We start from the raw sequence: 21,427 nt of genomic DNA, 5'->3' as shown, positions 1-21,427 counted from the left end.
TGGAGAAAACAGCAAACCACTGGCTGGGGTCAGGACCCACAGCCTGAGACAGTGCGGTTTGAGTTCTGCACCCACTGAGGGGCTGCCTGGAGCAGCCGACGGGCGCTGCTGTGGCCCGTGCACCCGGCGCCTGGCTGGTCACATCTCCTCGGCTTTCCTCTGGGGTCGCTGGGCGTTCTGCTTGGCCTGCGCTTCCCCACACGCATCCAGGGGCCGAAGAAATCATAGTGCCTCCCTTAGCATTCAGCATTTCTTGCTTTTGGAAATTTTTTTATTATTATTACAATCCATTACTGGGCCAGTCAGCTCTCAGGAATTCTTTTGAAAACACTTTATAGCTGATGCTGTATTTTATGTTCCTGTTTTCTCAGGTTTTATCCACTCCTTGAAGAAGGCATGGGGTTCGCAGACACCAGCTCAGTCATCGCTTTACTTCTACGCAGCTGGGACATTTCATGCTGTAGTACATCCTCTACCAAAGCACCTGGCAAAGTACCTCCACACCGTCGCGCGGTGATTGCTGCCTGTGTTCTTGAGAAGGACCTTCTTGTGGTATGAAGCCACTTCCCGCTCTAGTTTCCTGTTCTTGAGCATTGCCGAACTCCACCTGGATGGCATATGGCTCGGGATCCCTCTCCAGCTGGGCTGACACAGGTTCCTCCAGCATACCCTGACTTCGATGTAGTCGCTCTGGGCTGAAATTTCTGAGACCTGTCTGCCAAAAACACAGCAGAGAATGTTCCCCTCCCCTGCCTTTATTTCTTTTTTCCTGACTGTGAACATGTCAAGCTATACCAGGATGGTATGTTCAATCAACTCACCTTCGGTACCTCTGATGGCTGCACCCAGGTAAGATCAGGGCGCCTACAGCACAGCGTCACGCGGTAGTTGTCTCGGGAGTTGCACAAAACCTCAGAATGAATTGCCCAGGGGAGTCCAGCCGCGTTCAGTGTCTCTGGGCACGAGCATGTTCTGCACTGCGTCGGCCTCTATGTCACAGCTCACTGGAGATTAGCAAGCATCCCACATATGTGGCAGACTTCCACAATTTCAACTTTTCTGTTTCATTGTACATTTAATTTGTACCTTCCAACAAAGGCGGTCAGTGGCCACAATCTAGCAGAGCTTTTGTCATTTCACTTGCATCCCCACCTGAGAAAGTCTGCCACAAAGAGGAGACTTCACAGGACTGGCTCGTCAAGCGCAGCACCACTGGCAATGGCTGTCTCTCGCAGGCCGGCTGCCCGCGCACGCACGCGTGTCTCTGCTGGTGTAATCCCGCGATGTGGGGAACAGCATCACGGGGCGGTGAAGTCGATACTTCCCTGGGTCAGTGGTACTTGACAGTATTTACTTTTGCTATTGCATAGAGATAATTTTGCCTTTCTTTTATCAACTAGTGGCTTTTCAGACACGGGCATTTGCCACAGTCGCTTGCTCTTTGCACAGCTTCGAGCTGTTTGATCCTGTGCGTGTTTCTAGCTGCCCTGGCTTGAGGGCAGGCACCAGGCCCCTTCTCTGAGCAGCCTGATCCATCACTTCAGCTATTCTGCTCCCTTCCCTTGCCCCCATTTCTGAAACACCTTCCCACAATGCAGTGGACACCCTGCAGGGCAGGTCTGAGGCTCTCTGCGCTGCAGGTGCGTGATGGCAGCCCCTGGAGGCACCGCTCGGGTCGGGCTGCACGGCAGTGACTGTGTGGCCAGCCCGCTGCGGTGCTCAGCAGAACCCGAACCGAAGGTCTGGCTGCTGGTGTCTGCGCCCTGCCACCCCCCCCCCCGCAGCTATCTGGGAATGGAGGTGAGTCTGGTCTCCTTTCCTGACCGTGGGTGGAGGAGCATAACTACAAGGGACCAGGAAGACATCGCTTGCGTGTTTCTGGGTAATGAAGCTTGCCAAAGAGGTGCAGAACTACTTCTCGGTCGCACGCGAAATCTCCTTTGCTGCAAGCACAGACAAGCTCATTTGCATGAGGTGTCTTTAACTTGGTAGAGACTTGCCAACTGACCATAAGCACGCTTTGCCAATGACAATGCAAAATATAAGGATTTTTGCGTAAACCGTGCCTGAAGGCCCATTTGGGAGATGTGTTTTCTTTGCCTTGTGTTTGGAGCCGTACACAACTGTTTGCTGCCTGCCAGGCACCTCTCCCTGGGGAGACACAGCCAAGAGCGGAGGAGCAGTAACAACCTTTTCATTTCTCTGACAGGGGCGCACACCTTTCTCTGTCCGAGCCTTCTTGTTCAGTGTGACATCTTCCTACTTGGCCTGACAGATGTTTCAGTCCTTGGTGATTCCCCTTGTCACCTCTGCTACCGCGTGTGTCACCCGTTGGACATCCTGCGCTGCCATGTGCCTGCCACAGTACCCCCAGCGCTGCCTGCATGGGGCGTTTTCCCCTCAGTTTTGTGTATTTGTGCAGCTGCTCTTAAACCCAGTTTGGGTTCCCAGTTTTCCCTGCTCTGCTCGGTGCTCTGTCCGCACCATTACGGGCTCTCTTGACAGCAGCTTCCCAGGTCTCATCAAGCTTAGCAAGACCTCCGCCAGCCTTGCAAGACAAGCTTCTGCACACTTAGTCCCTGGCACTACCCAGCCACGGAATACAGATAACCCGAGGAGACAGCTTTTGCACAGTGTAGCAAAGACTGATTTGTCATTTCTCCGGTTCCTTAAGCAAAGGTACTGAAAATATTCCTTTCAAGAGGGTATTTTGGTAAGCTGAAGGTGACTTTGGTGCACCCCCAGGCTCTGTAGGGGCCATTTCAACCCGCTCCTCCGCAGGTCCCGGCTCCGCTGGGGCGAACGGCGCTTTCTCCAGCGTCACGAGCTGCCCGACTCCCGCCCCTCGGGGAGGGAGCCTCGCTGAGACGCGAGGGGTTTTCCGCGGGGAGGGCAGCGATGTCCACCGGCCAAAGCCCCTCGAGCACCCGGCAGAGCGGGGAAACCTGCCGTGCCGCCCGGCAACGGGGCCAGCAGCCGCGCCCCGCCCCCGCTGGGCGCTTCCAGGGGAGACGCCGGGGGGGGAGACGCCTCGGCTGCCCGGGGGGGCCGGCAGAGCCGCCCCCGGGGCGGAGGGCGGCGGGTCCGGTTCCCCGCCGGCGGCGGCCCTGGCCCCCGGGCGCGGTCCGGCGGCCCTGGCCACGCCCCCGCGCCGGTGGGAGCCCCGCGCACAGGTGAGCGCCGCCCCGCACCGGGGAGCGCCCCGCCCTCTGCGCGGTGCCGGGCGGCGGCCGGGCCGGGGTCCAGCGCCGCCGGCTGCCTCCCGCGGGGCGCTTCCCGCAGCTGGTGTTGCCCTTTTAAGAGCCGCGCGGGGCCGCTGTGACGTCGCGGGCGCAGAGCCCTAGCCCGGCCCGCCCGCCGCGCCGCCAGAGCCGGGAGCGGCGGCGGCGGCGGCAGCAGCGCGGTGCGCGCAGCGCCCGCCCAGCCCTAGCCCAGCCCAGCCCCGCCGGGGAGCGCCGAGGCCAGCCCCGCCGCGCCGACACCGGCCGCCCCGTCCCGCCCCGCCGACCTGCCATGCGCCGCGGCCCGGCGCCAGCATCCGCCGGCGGGAGCCGTCCCGGCAGCAGCGCGACGGCGGTGGCGGGCGAGCACTGAGCGCCGCGGCCCCGCAGCAGCCGCAGGGCGGCCGGCCCGCCGCGGCGCGGATGTCCGCGGGCTGCCTGCGCCGGGAGGACTCGCCGCTGCCCGCGCCCCCCGCCCGCGCTGACGGGGCGGGCCCGGCGCCCCGCTCCCCGCAGCGCCCCGCGCCCGCCCCCGGGCTCCCCGCAGCGCCGCCGCCGCTGCCGGCCGCGCTCCGCGCTTCCGCCCGCCCGCTGCCGGCGCCATGGCGGTGAAGGGGGCCGCGGCCGGCGCCGGGGTGCTCCTGGTCACGGCCAACGTCGGGTCCCTCTTTGACGACGTAAGTACCGCGGCCGCACGCGCCCCGCCGGGGGGGGGGGGGACGGGACACGGACGGACGGACGAACGACACACGGAGGGCACGGCTGGGGTCTCGGCGGGCAGCGCCGCCGCCGCACCGCCTCCCGGGCCGCCGCCCCGCGCCGGTCCTAGCGCCGCCGCGCCGCCCCCTGCCCGCGGCTGCCGCCCCGTCCCGCCCGCTCTGGTCCCGGCCGGCCTCGGGTGCGGGCGGCCGCGGGCAGCGCAGCGCGATGCGGGGCGGGGGGGGCCCGGCGGCCGGCCGGTACGCCCGGTGTTTGCCGGGGGGGCGCGGGGGCTCTGCCGCCTCGGGAAGCCCGGCGCAGGGCGCTGGGGAGCGCGGCCGGCAGCGAAACGCTTCCCGGGGGCAGCGCCGTGTGCCGGCAGCCTGCCCGCTCCCGGCCGTGGTTCCCGTTTCGGATAGTGCCGCCCGGGGTAACGCCGTCCCGGGCAGCGGAGGTCCCTGCGCGGTGGCCCCTCCTGGCGTGTCCGGAGGGTGAGAACCGGGCGCTCCCATTGTCGGGGGAGAGGCGGGTGCTGCCCCGGGCGTTCCGCCTGAGACGCTTCGCGCGGTGGGGCACGAGCGCGCGGTGGGGCACGAGCGCGCGGTGGGGCACGAGCGCGCGGTGGGGCACGAGCGCGCGGTGGGGCACGAGCGCGCGGTGGGGCACGAGCGCGCGGTGCTGTTTCTGTTGGTTTCTGTCGCGCGGACCGAGAAACACCGGGACGTGTCTCGGCGCTGCGGATGAGGCGGGCGCAACAGTTGGTGCGGGGAGGAGAGCGCTCTCCTGTAAACCTGCCGGAATTGAGACAGCTCCCTGCAAGTCCCAGGAGCAGCAGCCAGGCTCCCGCGCCTCCGGGCTGCGCCCCGGGCGAGGTCTGGCATGCTCCAAGTGGGTGGCAGAGCACCCTGGAGCTCGGTAACACTAGCACGTCCCCGCCGCCCAGGCAGCGTCTCCAGGGGCTCGCCCTTCGCCCAGCAGCGAACATCGAGCGGGGCCCAGGCCCCTGCTGCCTGCAGCTCTTGCCGTGGGTGTCGGGGCTGGCGTGGCCTCGTGCACTACCCCTGTGCACGAATCGCCAAGTGCGCTACGGTAAGCGTAGCTTTTTTCGTGTGTCCCCCCCCAGTCTTCAACATTTGCTTTGGTTTTTCGTCATCTCGAAGGCTGACTTAATAGGATCGGTCCCTGTGCAGTCAAAGGATGCAGTTCAGCTTTTCACCGAGTTGAGTAAACTTTGACAAACTGTCACTGCAGGTTTTTTACACTTAAGTGTGTCAGTTCGTATTAAATGGACACTGTGAAACTGTTCATTTCATGGTAGTTTTCGTGACGGTGGCTTTAGGCGTGTGCAGTACCTATTTGTGTGTGGTGTTGCACAGGACTCCTGCAGATACTTACTGCTGTCTGTTCCTGCTGCCGTCGCTAGAGCCTAAAGATGACCGCTCCGTTTGCCCCGAGCCTGCCCTCTGACCTCAGCCCGCTACCTCCCGTGGCGAGCGCTGTGATTCGAAGTGCTCTCCTGCCTTCTCTTTTGGCTGAGGGTGATAAAAGTGGCCGCTTCGGAGCACTGTCACTGAAGAAGTCCTGTGCTGTCAGACCCCACCATTTCCTGGTCGTTCCTAGCTAGTGTTTGAGCCTTGCTGGCATTCCCGGAGGAGGTGAAGCGTATTTGTTGTTTGTCGTCCGTTGTGACCAAGGAGGGGAACGCTTCTGCTCTAGCAGGCGACTCCCTTGTGATGACAAATCGAGTTTTCTGCAGCAGCAAACCCAGGCTTGTTTGGATGCGCCGCACTGCAGGGTGCGGAATGGAAAGACTGGCCTGAACTTTCGTGATTGCACGTCTGGTTTGTTGGTGTTGGAGTTGGGACTGGCGACTGCCTGGTGAGGCTTCTGGAGTAACACTGGTGCAGCTCGGGCACAGTAGAGATGACACGAGCTTGGTTCATGGACTTGGCTTTTGAGTTACACATTGGAGCTGTCTGGGGCTGTCTCTGCTTGTTGGGCTCTTCCTGTTCATAAGTTTCTCTGCCGTGACCTGAAGTGATTTCTGTTAGGAGCAAGGACTCTCATTGTGATAGACTTCACCTAGGCTGGGCTGGAAAACCATTTCCAGTTCCTTTAATCCATTTTTTCCATTTCTGGTATCAAATTTCAGTTGGTGATACATAGCTTTAACTAAACACTACATTTTACTGGACCTCGAGGTGGTGTTTAACAGTGTGCGTTTTCACAACACAGCGCAGAAGCCCCGAGTGGACAGGATGGCCAGGTCTGAGTATCCTGCACTGACACTGTCCAGCCTTCCCTTGTGTGGGGATCTGATCTGTTGTGGCCAGAAGCCCTCTGGGAAGGGTCCCGAGGCGGAGCTCCGGGGCAGGTGCCCCCACATAAAGCACTGCTGTGGGTGGGCTGGGTCCGGGCAGGGGATTATGCTGATAGAGGTCTCCCTCTGCCGGAGCTGCCCAGCCCTCTGGGGCTGTGCTCTCGCTCCAACCCCGCATGGTGGGACTTGTGCTCCCCCTTTCCTCGCCAGCAAACCCTTGTTTAGCGTATTAGCTCTGCGATGACCCTTTCTCCGATTTGTTTAACGTAGCCAGAACATTACAGTGTGGCAACAGCACGGTTTGCGCTTCAGAGGTGTTGTGTGTGAGGGCTGTTCGTTGGCCGGCACAGGCTGTATGTGCAAATGCTCTGTCATTGGGGCCAGCATTTTAGAGAAGAATAATTCAAATTCTCTTTGGGCAGGCAGGCTTGCCTGGGTGCGATGGTCTTTCCTAAATGACTGGTGTTGCTGACCTGGCTACACTTTTGCAAAGAGGAGAAAATTGCTTTTTGTTGCTCTCCGATTGCCAGAAGCAGGTTATGATAACGTACTGGTTTCTCCTGCTGGCCATCCGCATCCACTAATAACCTGTTGCAATGCTGACCCGGGAGCTCAAAAATAAACATGTTCACAGTGAAGAGGGACTGTGCTGGGTTTGTTTCATTCCGTGAGTTTTGCTGCTTCATTAAAACGTTAATGCAGTATTAGATCTACAGAGATTCTTCAAAATTTCACGAACATGTGCGTCTCATGAATATGAATGTGTATGATTTTTGGCACATTCGTGTTTATTTAAGCATTTAATGTTTTTCTTGATGTATAAACATTTCCTGTTTTTATCACGCTATATTCTTGCTAACAACAGAAGATGGAGTTCAGGTTGCTTGTGGGTCACTTTTCGTCGTTTTTTCCCTCCTCTGATGCCCCTGCTCATGGCAGGGGGGTTGGACTAGATGATCTTTAAGGTCCCTTCCAACCCAAACCATTCCATGATAGGAACCTCTCCCTCTCCCTCCCCAGTTCCCTTGCTTTCTTTGCTTCTTCTCTCTGTACTGATAAAATCTCACACCTTTCAGTGAGCCTACTGCTGTAGTGGCCACAAAATCCATCTGCTTGGTGCTTCACTGCTCTTTCTGTATAGGGTTTTTTAATTACTTTAATGTGCCATTTTTTTTCCCTAGGTGCTGTGTCCTTTTCGTTCTCTTCAGTCGCTTTTAAGCAGCTTAATGCTGTTTGTTTTTCCTGGGATGAAAACCTGGGAGTCGGGTGTGAGCAGCTGAAGTGGGGGCCCATGAGAGCTGTCGGGCAGCACGAGCTCACCCTCCCAAGGACTGTCTGTGGTGACCCGTGGTTGCGCTGGCATCTGCGCCAAAATGCCTCGCGCCGACCTGCAGAGAGCTCCTCTGGGGTCACCCTCCCCTGATCCTGGCAACTTCTGTGGGACTGCTCAGGGGGGTTTTGGGCAGGGTTGGGAGCGTTTCGTGTCAAGGGAGCGTGTGTCAGCAGAGGGAACGTCTGGGTTCCGCTGCAGGGCGGTTCAGCCCCCGCGCGCGCTGTGCTCCTGGCCGAGGAGCGGAGCAGGCTGGGCTGCGGACGCACAGGCACCGGTGGCAGGAGACATGTCTGCCCCGAGTTCAGCAGGTCCCCAAACCTGTCTGCAGCGCAGGCAGCCTTCCTTTCCGCCCCTGCCTCCGTCCCCCCGTCTGGCAGATGGCTTGGAGGGACTGGGACTGCGTGTGGTGGAGAAACGTCCTCACCGCGCGTGCCGTTGTCCGTGCAGCCGAGGAGCTTCAGTTGTTCTGCTGGATGGGGGCGGACGGAGATCTTTACAACGCCGTTTTTGCTGTTGTCTCAGAGGTTTTGCTGCTATTTGCTGTATATTTGGCTGGGTGCAGTCACAGAGTGCTCACACTTGAAAATTGTGTCTTACTCTGTTTCAGTCTTAGGTGACTTTAATGCTCCGTGTTGTCTGCACCTCTGGATGTAGATCTTTAGGATAAAGATTTCCAATATGCCCAGCAGACTTAGCCATGCTAGCTCCAGTGTTTCTGCTTGAGTTGGAAAACAGTTCATTTATTCCAGTTTCCTTTGAAATTGGAATATATGAGCCTAAGTCGGGTAGTTTCTTCTGAAAATGCTTCCTTCCGCCTCCGTGCTGCTGAATGTATGTAGCTCATCTCCAGCGGCAGGTCAATGGCAGTGCTTAAATTCTCAGGACAAACTTAGGCTGGAAGAGAAGTGTGATGATGATAGGAAAGGTAAAAGCTAGACAGAACATGTCATTTTTATCAGTTTAAAAAAGAAGGAGGGGAGGAAGTAGGTTAGGGAATTGCTGTGTGTGCTGGGGTACTGATGCGCGAGATCTTTAAATGACTAACAGCGTGACTGTCCTACCTGTATCTTCTTTGACTCTACAAAATATTCGCCTGCCTGTGACAGTGCCAAAGTGGGGCAGCAAGCTCTGGCATTCCCAAGTGGCCTTAACCTACTCAACTTTTGGGTGAAAATCCCTTTCTCATACAGTACACGAAGCGGGCAGGGGTGGGATTTCTTGTTCCAAGTCCTGTTGGTAGCGGTATCCTAAGTAAGCTTATTGCTTTAATTCTGACTATGAACTTGGAATATCCTTTACTTCTGTTAAGAGCTGAAGTCTGTCAACTGTATTTGAAGAAGAAATACTTGCCATAATATTTTAAACTAGCCTGTTCTTCTGATGGGTGGTGATCTTAGTGTAGATGTCTCTTTATCATACCTGATCTTAATTTTCTGATCCTGAAACAGTGTAGTTTTATTTTCATTATTAGATATCTGGATTTAGCTGGTATCAGGTGATAACAGTAAGGTTTTTGGGTTTGGTTTTTTTTGGGGGGTGGTGGTGTTTGTTTGTTTATTTTTTATTTTTCTGTTTCTCCCCCCCCCCCTCCCCCCAGAATAATTATTTGAATTTTGTGGAATATTTCAGTATGTAGTAGGAGGCAGATGAGTGAGGAGGGCCCTGGTCTGGCTTTGCCAGTGGTTTTGTATGCTTGGGAGCAAACTCCTCCTTTCACTGTGCTCCCCAAAGCTTGCAAGTAATTGGAGAAAGAGCCCTGGCCACGGCAGGGTCGGTCTGGCAGACCTGGAAGCCCTCCTGGGTAGCGTCCCGGGGCTGAGCCTGGGGATCAGCAGCTCTGGCTGGCTCCTGAGGGCACTGCTCAAAACCCAGCTTATCGCCTTGCTTTCTGTGATGTTGTAGAGTTGTGTGCTCATAACAAAGGACTTCCATTTTAGGAATACATACTCCTGAGCAGTGACCTACAAGGCCAACAAAAAAAGTAGTTTTCAGTGTTCTCTATTACGAGAACCCTAAAAATAAGTAATCTCTAATTTCTCTTTACTTCTGCAGTCCTCACTTCCTATTTTCTGGTTATTTTGGTGTTGTCTTTCTGATTTTAACTTTTTTGTTGTGAGTGCCACTAGTAATTTCTTAAACATCACTGCAGCCTTCTGCTTGTTTACTTTTCTATGGCAGAACTAAAATCAACGTTTTTCTTATGGTTTCTGCTGTAGTCATGCTGTTTTCTTAGGAGAGACTTTCTTGTTTTTCTAAACCCTTTGCAGGAGGTGCAATTTTGAGGTAGACCAGAACTTGGTACTACCTAAAACTTCTTGAGCTATGTGAAGATGATGATGGGGAGGAGAAAACTGTTTTGTTACCCTTTGCAGTACTTGTGTATTTGAAAAAAAAAAAAAAAAATTTAATAGTTGAGAGGTCTGTTGTATCTTGAGAATGAAACTGTTGGTAGCACATTACCAGCAGGATACAGCTGTTGGCTCAGGTATGCAACTGAACAAACCGAGTGGGGCTCAACATGATGGTGTCTGCTGAATAGCCCTCGGTTCGTGTGTAGTTCTTAATCTGCTGCTGTGAAAAGGTGTTTTGGTTTGAAACTCCTTCACTTTCCTTTTACTTCTGCAGCTGGGGACAAGCTCAGGGACACGTGTGTGGACAGCTGAAGTGGCTTAGGCTGTTCTATGGGGTTGCACCAACAGTGATGACCACGCTGGTCTTTGTCACTAAAGTGGTTTTTCCAGGTATACAGGGACAACTAGCCACTGTTGACACTTGAGCTTTGAAAATACTGTAGGATAGCTGGGGGGAGGATTGTACCAGTTTGTAGCTCTTTCTTCATTTAGTCTTTAGGTAGGCGATAGCATCAAGTAGTACAGCAAGAGTGGTCACTCGCAAACATGTGGTTTCGACAAGGTCTATCTTAAATCCTTCACAGCCTGATTGATCTAAATGCTTGTGCTGATTTGTAGCTTCCTAGGTGTCAGCTTTGCAAGTAGTTCAGCTCTTGGCATCCCTGGCTCAGGCTAAGGACAGACGCCAGTGTGTGCTGGTGGGGTTATTCATAGCCGGTGCACCCACCCTGGAGCATCCCTGTGCCCAGCTCTGCGCAGCCCTGCGCTGTGGTCCAGGGGCGCTTCCCCCGGGGGAAGCTTGTGCAGCAGCTGCGCAGGTCCTGTTCACAGCCAGCCCCTTGCTCCTCAGCCCCTGAGCTGTGGTGTTTCCGCAGCTCAGAGTGAGTTACAGAGCAAATTCCTCTTTTAACTATAAATGAGGATCAAGACCCGAAGCAGTTGTGCAGTAAAGCAGTGACACATTATTGTGCATCCACGTACTTGCAAAATTCAAAAGCTCTTTTCTAGTTTGCTGAAGGTGATTGGACTGGTAATAATACAGGTGACACAGAGGGTGGTGTTTTCCTCCAAGGTGGAGTTGTGTGCTTAAAAAAAAACAAAACACTTTTTTCTTTAACAAAAAATAAGAAATATTCTTTTTAGTGGATATTTTTACGGTACTCTGAGCAAAAGAGTTTTAATTAGGAGCAGTATTTAACCTCTCTTAAGCAGGAAACTCAGATTATCTTGTAGACCATCTTTCTTCTCCTTTTGATTAAGTGTTGTCATTAACAGCAAGAGCACATGTTTACATGAGGAAGTAATAGTGGCAAAGTGCATGATATAATTACAGTTTTCTGTTAATGTAGCTTTATAGCAGGTGGAGTAGAGTTAGTATTTTGTAACTTGCTGGGTTTCTGCAAATTGGCAGTGTATCAGTGTGATGGTTTAAGAGGATTTAACTCCCAAAATATTTGAATATGAAATTATGCAATGCGAGTTGAATGCCATAGGAAGAATGCTCGAGTGTGACTCTGTTAGTTTGTTAGGTTGTACGAGCACTCTCACAAGGGTCAAATTTTAAAGGTTTTATTGCTTTTTCAAAGTTCTCATCATAAATTTTCTTACCACAGAATTTGACTTCAAAGGGAGCTGCACATAGAATACCAGTTGAGCCCTCAGATTTCATGATTTTTCTAAAAGGCTGATCTGTTGCTTGCTTACTTTTTATCTTTTTCCTTTTTCTGTTATTTATTTCATCATACTGTTTATATCTTCTACCCCCTGGAAATGTATTTCCTCTTTATCTCAAACACTTTCTTTCCCTTTCTCGTACTGTGTATACTTACCTTCTCCTTGAAAGCTCTCCCCTTATTCCTCGTTTATTATTTAAAATGAGGTTGTCGCTCAGAAAAGTAGCCTTTTCATTTGCAGTTTTGCATGTGTCTCCAAAGCCATCAAGAAGGAGGGTTTGGTTATCCTGAACACACTGTTCATTGCGCCTTGAAGCAGGAGGTGTTCAGCCTCAGCAGGGATTGAATGCGTGTGAGAGGGAACTGATTTGTTAAACGCACGTCCTGGGGGCCCCAGGGGTGCGCCGGGTAACAGCCTCTTAAAGGCGGAATGAGGACAAGGTGCTTCCAGTGAAGTGGTTCCCTTGGTGTAACTAAACTGTTCCACGTGGAGCTTTATCTCAGGGTTCAAAATGTCATTGTGCTGCCTTCAGTGCCATGAGCGTCTTGCTCTCTGTCAAAGAGGCGATTCCACAAGATTAAACTCAAAGCTTCTTCTCCACCAGGGTAGGCCAACACACCATTCCTTGGCATCCGTGTGAGAAAAGGAAATCAAATGGCAGAACTACTTTGGAAGACAGACTGGCTTTAAGTAGGTGCTCTGGGAGTTGGCTCCTCTCTGCTCCCATCCAGAAGGCCAGTCACTGTGGTTGTAGCTTTACCTTGTCCTCTGCCCCTAAACTCTTACCTTCATGTGGAAAAAAAAAGGAAAAAGGCAGACAGGTCTGACTGCAGGCCAGTTGTATACTTGTAGTGTGTGGAAGTTCTCAAAATATATCTACGTTAGCATAGTCTAATACTTCATTTGATATTTTCTAACCATCTTTTTTCACTCTCTTGGTACAGAATAGGAAGTGGTCACAGAAAAACGAGACATTCTACCATTGGTGGCTGCTTGAATGGCCTATCACAGAGTCGTTTAGCATTCCTTTTGCATCTTCATTACTGAAGTGACAAGGAGCCTTCCCCTGATGAAAGTTCCAGGGAAATAGGTTATTTCATAGTGTGGAAAAGGTCAGATTGAGCACAATAATCATCAGACTGGGGAAGAGTGAGTATTAAAAGTAGAATATTTCTTTTACTGCCTTTTTTCCAATGGTGTATAGTGGTTATTCAACACTTTTCACACTCTTTTCATTATTTGTACATAATTTTTTAATGTGAATGTACTGTTTAATAACTTTTAATATGTTCTTGGAAAAGGTATTAAAGTTAGAGCATTTATTGACAGCAAACAGAAGTGATCATTGCTTTTGTGTGATATTTTGAAGTCTGATATAGTTGATTGTTTTCATTTATGCCTTCAGGTTGTTAAGCACTTGTCTTCCCGAGGCGGTCAGCTTTGTCAGGCCGTAGGCAGCAGGGTGGTGCTCTGCTGAAACGCGCAGGTCTGCCCGCGGTGCCTGGTGGGGCTGGGGCTTGTGCCGGGGCTGGGCACGAGGTGGAGGTCCGCAGTCTGCCGAGGTTCGGGTCACCCCAAGCTGTAGGAGTGAGGTGTCGCTCCAGAAGGAGAAGCCTTGATCTTTCACACACGGGTGCTCTCATTTCTAAGGCAAGCACATGTTTTTCTGTTTGCCCACTTCTCATCTCTGTGCTTGCAGCTGCAGCCAGCAGGCTGGTTCTCCGCCGTCCACAGCCTTCCCCAGCGCGTTTTGGGGAGGCTGCACCTCTTTCAGGTGACCTCCCTGCCCGACCTTGGGCCTGCGGGACCCCCTGGCCAGGGGCGAGTGCCCACCTCTGTGCACCCCCGCCTCTGGGCCCGCTCTCACTCAACTCAGGGGCCAGGAGAGGCTTTGGCTGTCGTGTCCCCCGGCTGTTCCCCAAGCCTGCGGCTCCAGGCCTTGGCCCCCCTTGGCCGATGACAACAGCCTGCGGAGGGGTCTGGCTCCTGGTGTCGGGCTGTGGCCTGTGGGATCCAGAGGGCCCATCACGTGTGAGGCGTCACGGGGCAGGAGCCCTGGGGAGGAGGCGGCCTTGGCCTCTTCTCTTGGGAGAATGGAGGCAGGCCTGGTGTTGGTCAGGAGGCAGCCGCTGATGGTGGCCGGGGATGTGGCAGGGAGGCGAGCAAAGGAGCGCCCACGTGAGTGGGGAGTGCTGCTTGGCTGCACAGGGACTGTCCAGTGTTCCCTGCAGAACCAAACAGGGTGAGGTGCCCCTCAGTCATCCTGCGGGAGCCTGCTTGTGAAGAGTTTAAACCATGGTCTGGAATTGCCTGCTGCTTGCGGTTCATCGCCCTGCTCCAGAGGTGCTAGCAGCACTGTGTTTAGTCACTGGGAGGAACCCATGGTTGTTAGGTCTTCAGGGAGCCAGAATTAAAAAATGTTAATTTGCGATGATTTGCTGATGCACATACAGAAGCCTTGCACTTCTCTTTTCAGGAACGTAGGAGTAAGTATATCGAATGGCACTGGAATGAGGTTGTTTGGGTGTTTTTCTTTGCAACACAAAATATGTGGTGTTAAATGAAGCACAAGTTTGTAACTGATAGAGAGTTAGATTGCAGCACTCATGGCTGCAGATCGCTGTACAGGGACACCAGTAATGGACACAGCTCAGAGGGACCGCATGCCTGCGTTCTAGAGGAGCAGTGTAGCAACCACCCAGGACTGTCCGTCCCTCAAAACATCCTGGAGAGAAAAATAACTGCTTCAGGGCAAAAGGTATTTTCCCGTCATTATCAGGAGGAAGGGTGGTTCGATGGTCTAGGCTATGGAAATCAGGGTTTAGTTTGCGTTCAGCCACAAGCATCCTGCACCATTCCCCCAAGCGATCGCACCTCAGACTGCCACTGAAGGCATTCCTGTGCTTCTGACAGGCTGCGAGCATAGTGTCCCAGTTCTTCCTCCAAAAACTGTAGGAGTTTAGAAGGATGCTCTGAAGGTTATGGAGTTGAAGGTGGTAAGGTGGACAGCCGTGATGGTATGCCAGCAGGTGAAAGTAGCTTCTCAGCTGGAGCAGGCTGTATGATGTTTCCCTCTTAAAAGGCTGCGTGCCCAAGTCGAGTGGTGAGCTGTCGGGGTAACCAGACAGGGTGGGTCATGGGTGAGACCCAGGGTGATGGCTCATTCTTTCACCTTTAGTTTGAGGAAGGCAGAGAAGCAACACGTACAGATGGCAACGCAGCCTGTATGGGCATGCACCACGTTCTGATACTGCAGAAGTTCCTGGCTAAACAAAGGCTTATTTAATACAAGCAATGGGAGCCTCCTGCTTATTGAGAGGTTCCTTTGGCTTATGCAAGCTCAAATGAACGACAAAACTAGCTCTTTAGATAGACTTTAAAGAAAAAAAAAAGAGTATATATCTATTTACAGGAGTAAGTAAAAGCAGGGGAAGATGCTCCGTCTCATTCTGCGTTTTGGTGAGGCTTGCAAAGATGTTTTACAGCATGTTAAGTGCTGTCGCCTTTCTCTAGGAAGTTCAGGTCTCGTTAAAAGGCTTCCCTAGCGCACCGCAGAAGGAGCGGCTGATCACAGGCATTAAGTACCATGGGAACGCGCCGTATCCAAATTGTACTGTGCGCGAGGTGGAGCTGCCTCTACTTGTTCTCTCTTCGTTTTCCAGTTTCCCTTGTTTCTTGAAAAGAGAGTTTTGTTTTGTTTTGTGTTTGGTTTTTTTTTTTAATTGCCCTTGAATGTATCTGCCAGCCACTATATATGAATGGATGGGTTCTTCAGAGTCACTACGTACCGCCTGCTGTTAGGACTCCTAGCACTGCAGGAGATGAACAGTGAGCGGCAGCAGGCTTTGTGAGCAGGACATAATTGTGAATTCTTTCGTTAACGCCTTTTAAGTGATCCTGTGGGAGCTTGTTTAGAAGTTTTTTGGTTTTCTAGTGTGGTAAACTCCCTAATTTTAGAGGCTTTAGCAATCCCAGTGGGAAAAGCAAAACCAGTTTTCCCGTAGGAACGTCTCAGAAACGTGTGCTGAACTCTCTCCGACAGTGTTTATTTACATGTCAATCAAACATTAAATTGTTCAAAAATCACTTGAGGGAATTCTGTATTCATTAAGTACTATCAGCCAGCATTAGCTGTACTTTAGTTACTTTGGAATTTTTGTTTGTTTAGGGACGGAGTTACTACTTTTCTTGAACTAACTGGGCAATGAAGACCTTTGTGTAATGTTGGGCAGACAGCTGTCGTTGAATCCGTATTACAGCAGGTTTGCACAAAGAAGGTTCCTTTTGACAAAAGTGTTGGCTGTTTGTGTCCCTGACCTCACCATTCAAAATATTTTTTTAAAAACAGCTGTTCAAAGTGAAAGCATTGGTCTAGAATTGCTATCACACTTTTTATTGGAGGAAGAAATGGAAGAACTATTTTTTTTAAAATTTCTTTTTAGCTTCAAACGTTGCCAGGCACATGAAGGAGTCAAGAACTGGGTGGAACAGTGTGATAGGACCAACCCACTCACTTTAGAGAACTGGACGTGACCCAAAAATCTTCTGCTAAAGCAAGTTTGTTTTCGTGAACTGGCAATGTTGCTTTTCTGGGCTGGAAGGACAGACCTTATCCAGGCTGGGCTGCTTGCAAGACGCGAAGCCAATTCTTATTTGTCTTTTGAGACAGCAATTTTTAGGGGAAAAAAAAAAAGGCAAAGCCTTTTCCATTCTGCTCTCTGCACTAAATATTAAAGTATTTGTGATTTGTTATCATTGTGCACCTTTTACTTATCTCAGCAAGCAAAGATCTTTAATATAGTTTAGGAAGAGGTGGGAAAGGAACTGATGCTGTGCGGCTCTACTTGTCCTTAGAGGCTATCAATGCCGTTGCAGTCTTACTGAAGTGAGTGTGTGGAAAATCTGTTGTATGCCAGGATCAGTGAAGACAGAGCTGTGTAAGCGAGGTGAAGGGATATACCCTCAACTAAGTAGGTGGAATTTTGGTGCAAGACGTGTTTGCTTGTGTTGCTTAAAACAATGAAGTTTTGCCAAACTAATTGGTTTTTCATTTGTGTGTGAATATTCAGTGTTGTATAATGAAGATCTGTATTAAACAGACAACAGGTTTGCTTTATGTTGCGTTCAGAGCAATGCAAGAAAGTACATCAGGAAGCACCTTTCTGCTGCAAGGGTGGCTGGGCGCTATCACAGGTTGCCTGGAGGGGTTGTGGAGGCTTCATCCTTGGAGGTGTTCAAAAGCTGTGTGGACACAGTTCTGGGCAAGCGACTCTGGGTGGCCTTGCTTGAGCCAGGCGTTGGACCCCCAGAGGTCCCTTCCAGTCAGCCAGCCTGTGACTCTATGCAGCCAGACATTATATGTTTGAGGTTTTTTCCTCTTTTTTTTTTTTTTTTTTTTTTTTTTTTTTGGTTGCTGATGCCATTGCCCATGGCTTTCCAGCACTTGCAGAAGATGGCTGCCTACTTCTCAGTTCATCTTCTTGTGGCAAACCCTCGTTCCCTTTTTGTCTTCTCTTCTGTTATGGGTGTAGACCATTTCCAAATGGTTTGCAGAGTGTTTGGTGCAGGAGCTGGAACCTGTGCATTTGAAAACAAAGAGTGTCCTGCTTTCGTGAAAACTTGAGGAAAACTATGCACGTTGTCCGTCAGCTCATAAAGTTTATCAGAATCTTTGAAAGCTTCCTCGTATGCTTTATGAGTGTGCTGAAACTGAAGTCTCTAGGTCAGGCTTTCAGCTGTGGTTGGTTTTTGTTTGTTTGCTTTTCTGTTGACATTTCGGTAGCGAATAAACATGCTGTTCCTGATGACTTCAGAACTGGAAAGGTGGTGGAAGCACAGGAGCCAGAAGACAGTTACAAGTGACTGAGATGATGTAAGAGCAGTGGGTCTGCAGGGTTGATGAATATGACATTTACCCCAAACAAAGTAAGAGCAAAACGTGATGAGGTAGCAGAATGGCTACTTCACTTACGCCTTTGTTTCATCTACTACTTTGTTTGCACGATTGCTGTTTGTCACTTGAAGCACGATTGGTCCAGAGAACTAAGTTGAGATACGTTGTCATAGTACAAAAAGCGAAAAAAGAATATTCCTATTCTACATTTTTGTTCACCTGGTATCAGCTGGTGATGTAAGTCAAGATGACCTGCCATTCACATCTGCAGTAATCTGGCATGGTCAGAGCACAGAGAGTAAAGCTTCTGCCAGGATTTTGAAAATCTCCGCATCGCTTCTGAGAAGCGGTGTGCCCGCTCTGTCCGACGGGCCGTACGGAGGTGTCGGTCCCAAGCCGCAGAGGCCCATCACGGCGGTTGGCTCGGCTCACTCGCCTGCTCAGCAGGACCGGGCTCGCTCCAGCAGTAGGGCAGGTTCAGGCCCTTCCTTCTGCCCAGGGAAATTCCACACCTGATCTCAAATTTGACTGCTGCGTGGCTCAACGGTGTCACCGAGTCAGCAGCTGTGCCCCAGGGCTGCCTCCCTCCGCTTTCCCTGGTGCGGAGAGCTGCGGGGCGGCCGAGGGCTGGGGAGGGGCGTGCACCCCCAGGGAGGGGGCAGTGGGTGCCAGGGTGCCAGCCAGGCCGTGGTGGCTGCGCTCGGCCGCAGCGAGTTGTTCCACGGGAGCTGGGACAGCGCAGGCAGATGTGGCGGGCGCCGAGGATGCTCTGGGTCGCCGAGGAAGGCGAGGCGAGGCCGGTGGAGCCTCCTGAGGCTGCGGGTATTCGCAGCGCTGTCTCTCCAGCTCCCGGTGCCCTCTCTGAGCTCGATGCCGGAATCTCCTGCGGATTTTGCAACCTCTGACATCCTCCCCCAGCCACCCCTGGCAAGTCTCCTGCTGCCGCAGAGGGGAGGAGGGAGAGGAGGCAAAATACTTCGGCAGTCCTCGGGAGCGGGGCTTTTGCTGCTGTCACAGGCATCTGCTGCTGTTGGTGTGAGGAGCTTTCCAGTGCAGCAGGATGAAGTGGTGCAGAGAGGAGAGGTGGAAGGGAGCAGCTTGTTGGGGGTGCACAGGGGCTGATCCTCCCCTGCTTTGGGAGGGTCACATAGCACTCCATTGTGCCCAGTCCAAGCTCAAGTCCTGCTGTCTGAGGTTAGCAGAGGCTCTGAACCAGCAGAGTGGGTGCTTCACCCCACATCTGAGCCTGGAGCAGTGGAGTTCATGTGGTGGGACATGCTGGAGGCAGACCGATAGTCTCAACCTTCAGAAGCAATTCTGAAGCTTGTGGGTGTTTCATAGGAGGGGGCGTTCCCAGAATTCTTCATTAGGAAAATTCATCATGCTTCTCCTTAGGGGTCAGCAACCTGCAAACAGAAAGCGTTTTTGCAGCTACATGAATTCTTTGTTAGAGGAGTCTCTGTCTTATCTGCTGCTCGAGGTTGACAGGCATGATTTTATCCTGAAAGCCCCTGCAGGGCTGTATCCTGAAGACAGCAGCAATGGGGGGACCCCATCGTGCTGCTCCATTCTGAATAGCTTGTGGTGTTTAGGTTCAGCTCCTGCAGTGGGATCCAGAAGTGGGGTTGTGGGCTGGAGCAGAGGAGGATGGACAGTGTTTCTATTTAGAATCACAGCCATTGCACTGGTGCGTCGCACAAATACAGAAATCTTAATGAATACTGTGGATAAGAGACATTTGTTAGGAAAAAAAAAAAAAACGCCACCAAAAATGGCAAACCCCCACCCCCCCACCCCAGAAAAAACAACCCCAAACCCCCAAAACTTCCAGTCCCCAAAAAGTTAGAAGTTAATGTTACATAGCCTCATACATGGAAGGAATATTGCTACGGCTTTTTCTTCCAAAGACGAGAAGAAACCTGTGGTGAATTTTCTTTAGTGTTGGTTAAAAGCTGGCTTTGCTGAAGAGTCTGTAAACATGTGGATCACTTAACTATCTCTTCCTTAGAGCTTTTGTTGAAAATTGGAAAGTATGTTAGATAGCACTTTGCTTGACATACACAGCTACTGATGTTTCCTTGCATGATACCATCCTAGAGGGAAATTCCTCTAGTAGCTCTGGATTTTCAGAAGGCTCAGTGGTATTTTAATTAGCTGAAAAATGTGAAGACGTTACCTGGAGATCTTGGCAGAACTGAAGTTCTTACTTTGTTTTAACACCACTTCTACCAAAACCTCTTAATTAAATCAGTAAACTTAAAAGCTTTAAGAAAATGGAAATAGCTGATTGTTCTCATTAAATGAGTATATAAAGAAGTGAGAAAATTTCTGAAGATTTTTTTTTTTGAATGTGGGAATTCCCAATGAAATGTGACATTCATACAGACAGCTTGTTTTTGGAGTACTGAGACCTTTGAATAAAAGGTCTCATCACAGGTTAACGTACTCGGGAGTGATTTGCCTTTTCAGAGAACTGTGGCTTTGCCTGTTCCTGGAAAGTTTATCCACTGCTTCACTTCCTTCAAAGGTGGGAGGCAAGCTGAATGAATATTGGGGCGAAAATACATCTACTTTTTTATCGTGGTGTTGTCTCTGGCAGAGTTTTGTGAGCCTGTTAACATCTTCCCTCTGTTCACTGAACCAAGCGCTCTACAGGCAAATTTGCCTTTAAAAAAGTAATAACCCAAGTAGGCTATGGGGAGTCATAAAAAAAAAAAATAGCCAGGGAGGCTGCTCAGCTTATATCTTAAGAAGACACTGCTTCAATTAAATATTACAGGCCTTTCAGTTCAGAAAACTCTCTGAATTGCAGCTCCTTTTGGTTAGCATTCCTGTCAGTGTGAGTGGCGTTGGGACTGGCAGTGGACACGTGCTGCAGTGGTCTGAAAGATGTGTAGAAATAGTCCTACAACCAGTGCTGCTCCCTTCATTTACACCCAGTTTGTGTCGTCCTTGCCTTTTGCGAAGGCACGACAGTGACAGCTTTGCAACGTGCATTGGCTACACCAAAGGACTGGGTACCAGAAGTTCATGTTTCCATCAGTGAACAGAGTGATGGGGATTTATCTCCAGAGTTCGGGAATGTGGCATGTTTTTTTGTGGTGGTGGTGATTTGGCAGGGGTGCAGCATGTGTGCGTGTTGGTTTTGTTGTTTTGTTTGAGGGTTTTTTTTTTAATGTTTTGAAAGGGACTGACTCCTGACAATGAACTTCAAGAAAATCTGATGTGAACAGGTGGTGTTAAGTACTGCCACAGTGAACTTTATTTCATATGTGTTACTAGAGTGATGGTAAAGCTCTTCATCCCTTTTTATCCTCAGCTGGGTTTGAAAAGGTAACCTAGGCTTCGTGGCAGTGTGCTCTCTTGGAGCAGCGCTCTCCCTTCTGTCTGTCTGTCTGGCACCTTTTCCCCTCCTTTTATTATTGCTTGTGCTTCATAGATGGATAAAATTGAAATTCTCTTGTCTGAAGCTGTGTTGCATAAATATTTCTGAAGTGTATTGTAAGATCTACTAGCTATTTAGAAATCTAAAATGGGAGCAGGAACTGAACTGAGCTTAGTATTTGTGGTTATCTAGGCTCATGGCACCTGGAGAGCCCGGTGACAAGTCCAATTTGCAGTACAAATGCATTGTAAATGATGGTGTCTACTGAGAAGGCAAGGTCTCAGTATGGGAAAAACAGTGTTTGTAAAACCTTCCGAAAATTCGGTGCCTGATACAGAACCTGGAGTGCAGCAAGCGTTTTACCTCGTGGAAAAATGCAAAGCAAATGCCAACAGATGTGACATTAACAAAGCTCATTTAAATTGCCTGTGCACCTGACGAGTGAATAATTGCTGTGTACTCAGTTAGCAGAGCTGTAGGGATCTAGTGCTTGGAATATATGATTTGTGTTTTTAGAGCCTGTTCTACAGTTTTGCTCTTTTTTTTTTTTT

The 21,427-nt window shown here is 51.1% G+C and overlaps 1 protein-coding gene across 1 annotated transcript in view; it reads left to right on the top strand.

Moving 5' to 3' along the window:
• Positions 1–3,823: 3,823 nt before the first annotated feature.
• The window catches only part of INPP5A (inositol polyphosphate-5-phosphatase A), a 247,016-nt gene continuing 229,412 nt past the window's right edge, over positions 3,824–21,427 (top strand). The window contains 1 exon segment of the mRNA XM_086466868.1: positions 3,824–3,898. Within this exon segment, the coding sequence (XP_086322994.1) occupies positions 3,824–3,898 (75 nt within the window).

This window comes from Leptosomus discolor, chromosome 6, assembly GCF_034619465.1.
Source record: "Leptosomus discolor isolate bLepDis1 chromosome 6, bLepDis1.hap2, whole genome shotgun sequence".
Lineage (NCBI taxonomy): Eukaryota > Metazoa > Chordata > Aves > Leptosomiformes > Leptosomidae > Leptosomus > Leptosomus discolor.
The sequence above is the reverse complement of the archived record's forward strand: the minus strand, read 5'-3'. Positions and strand labels throughout refer to the sequence as shown.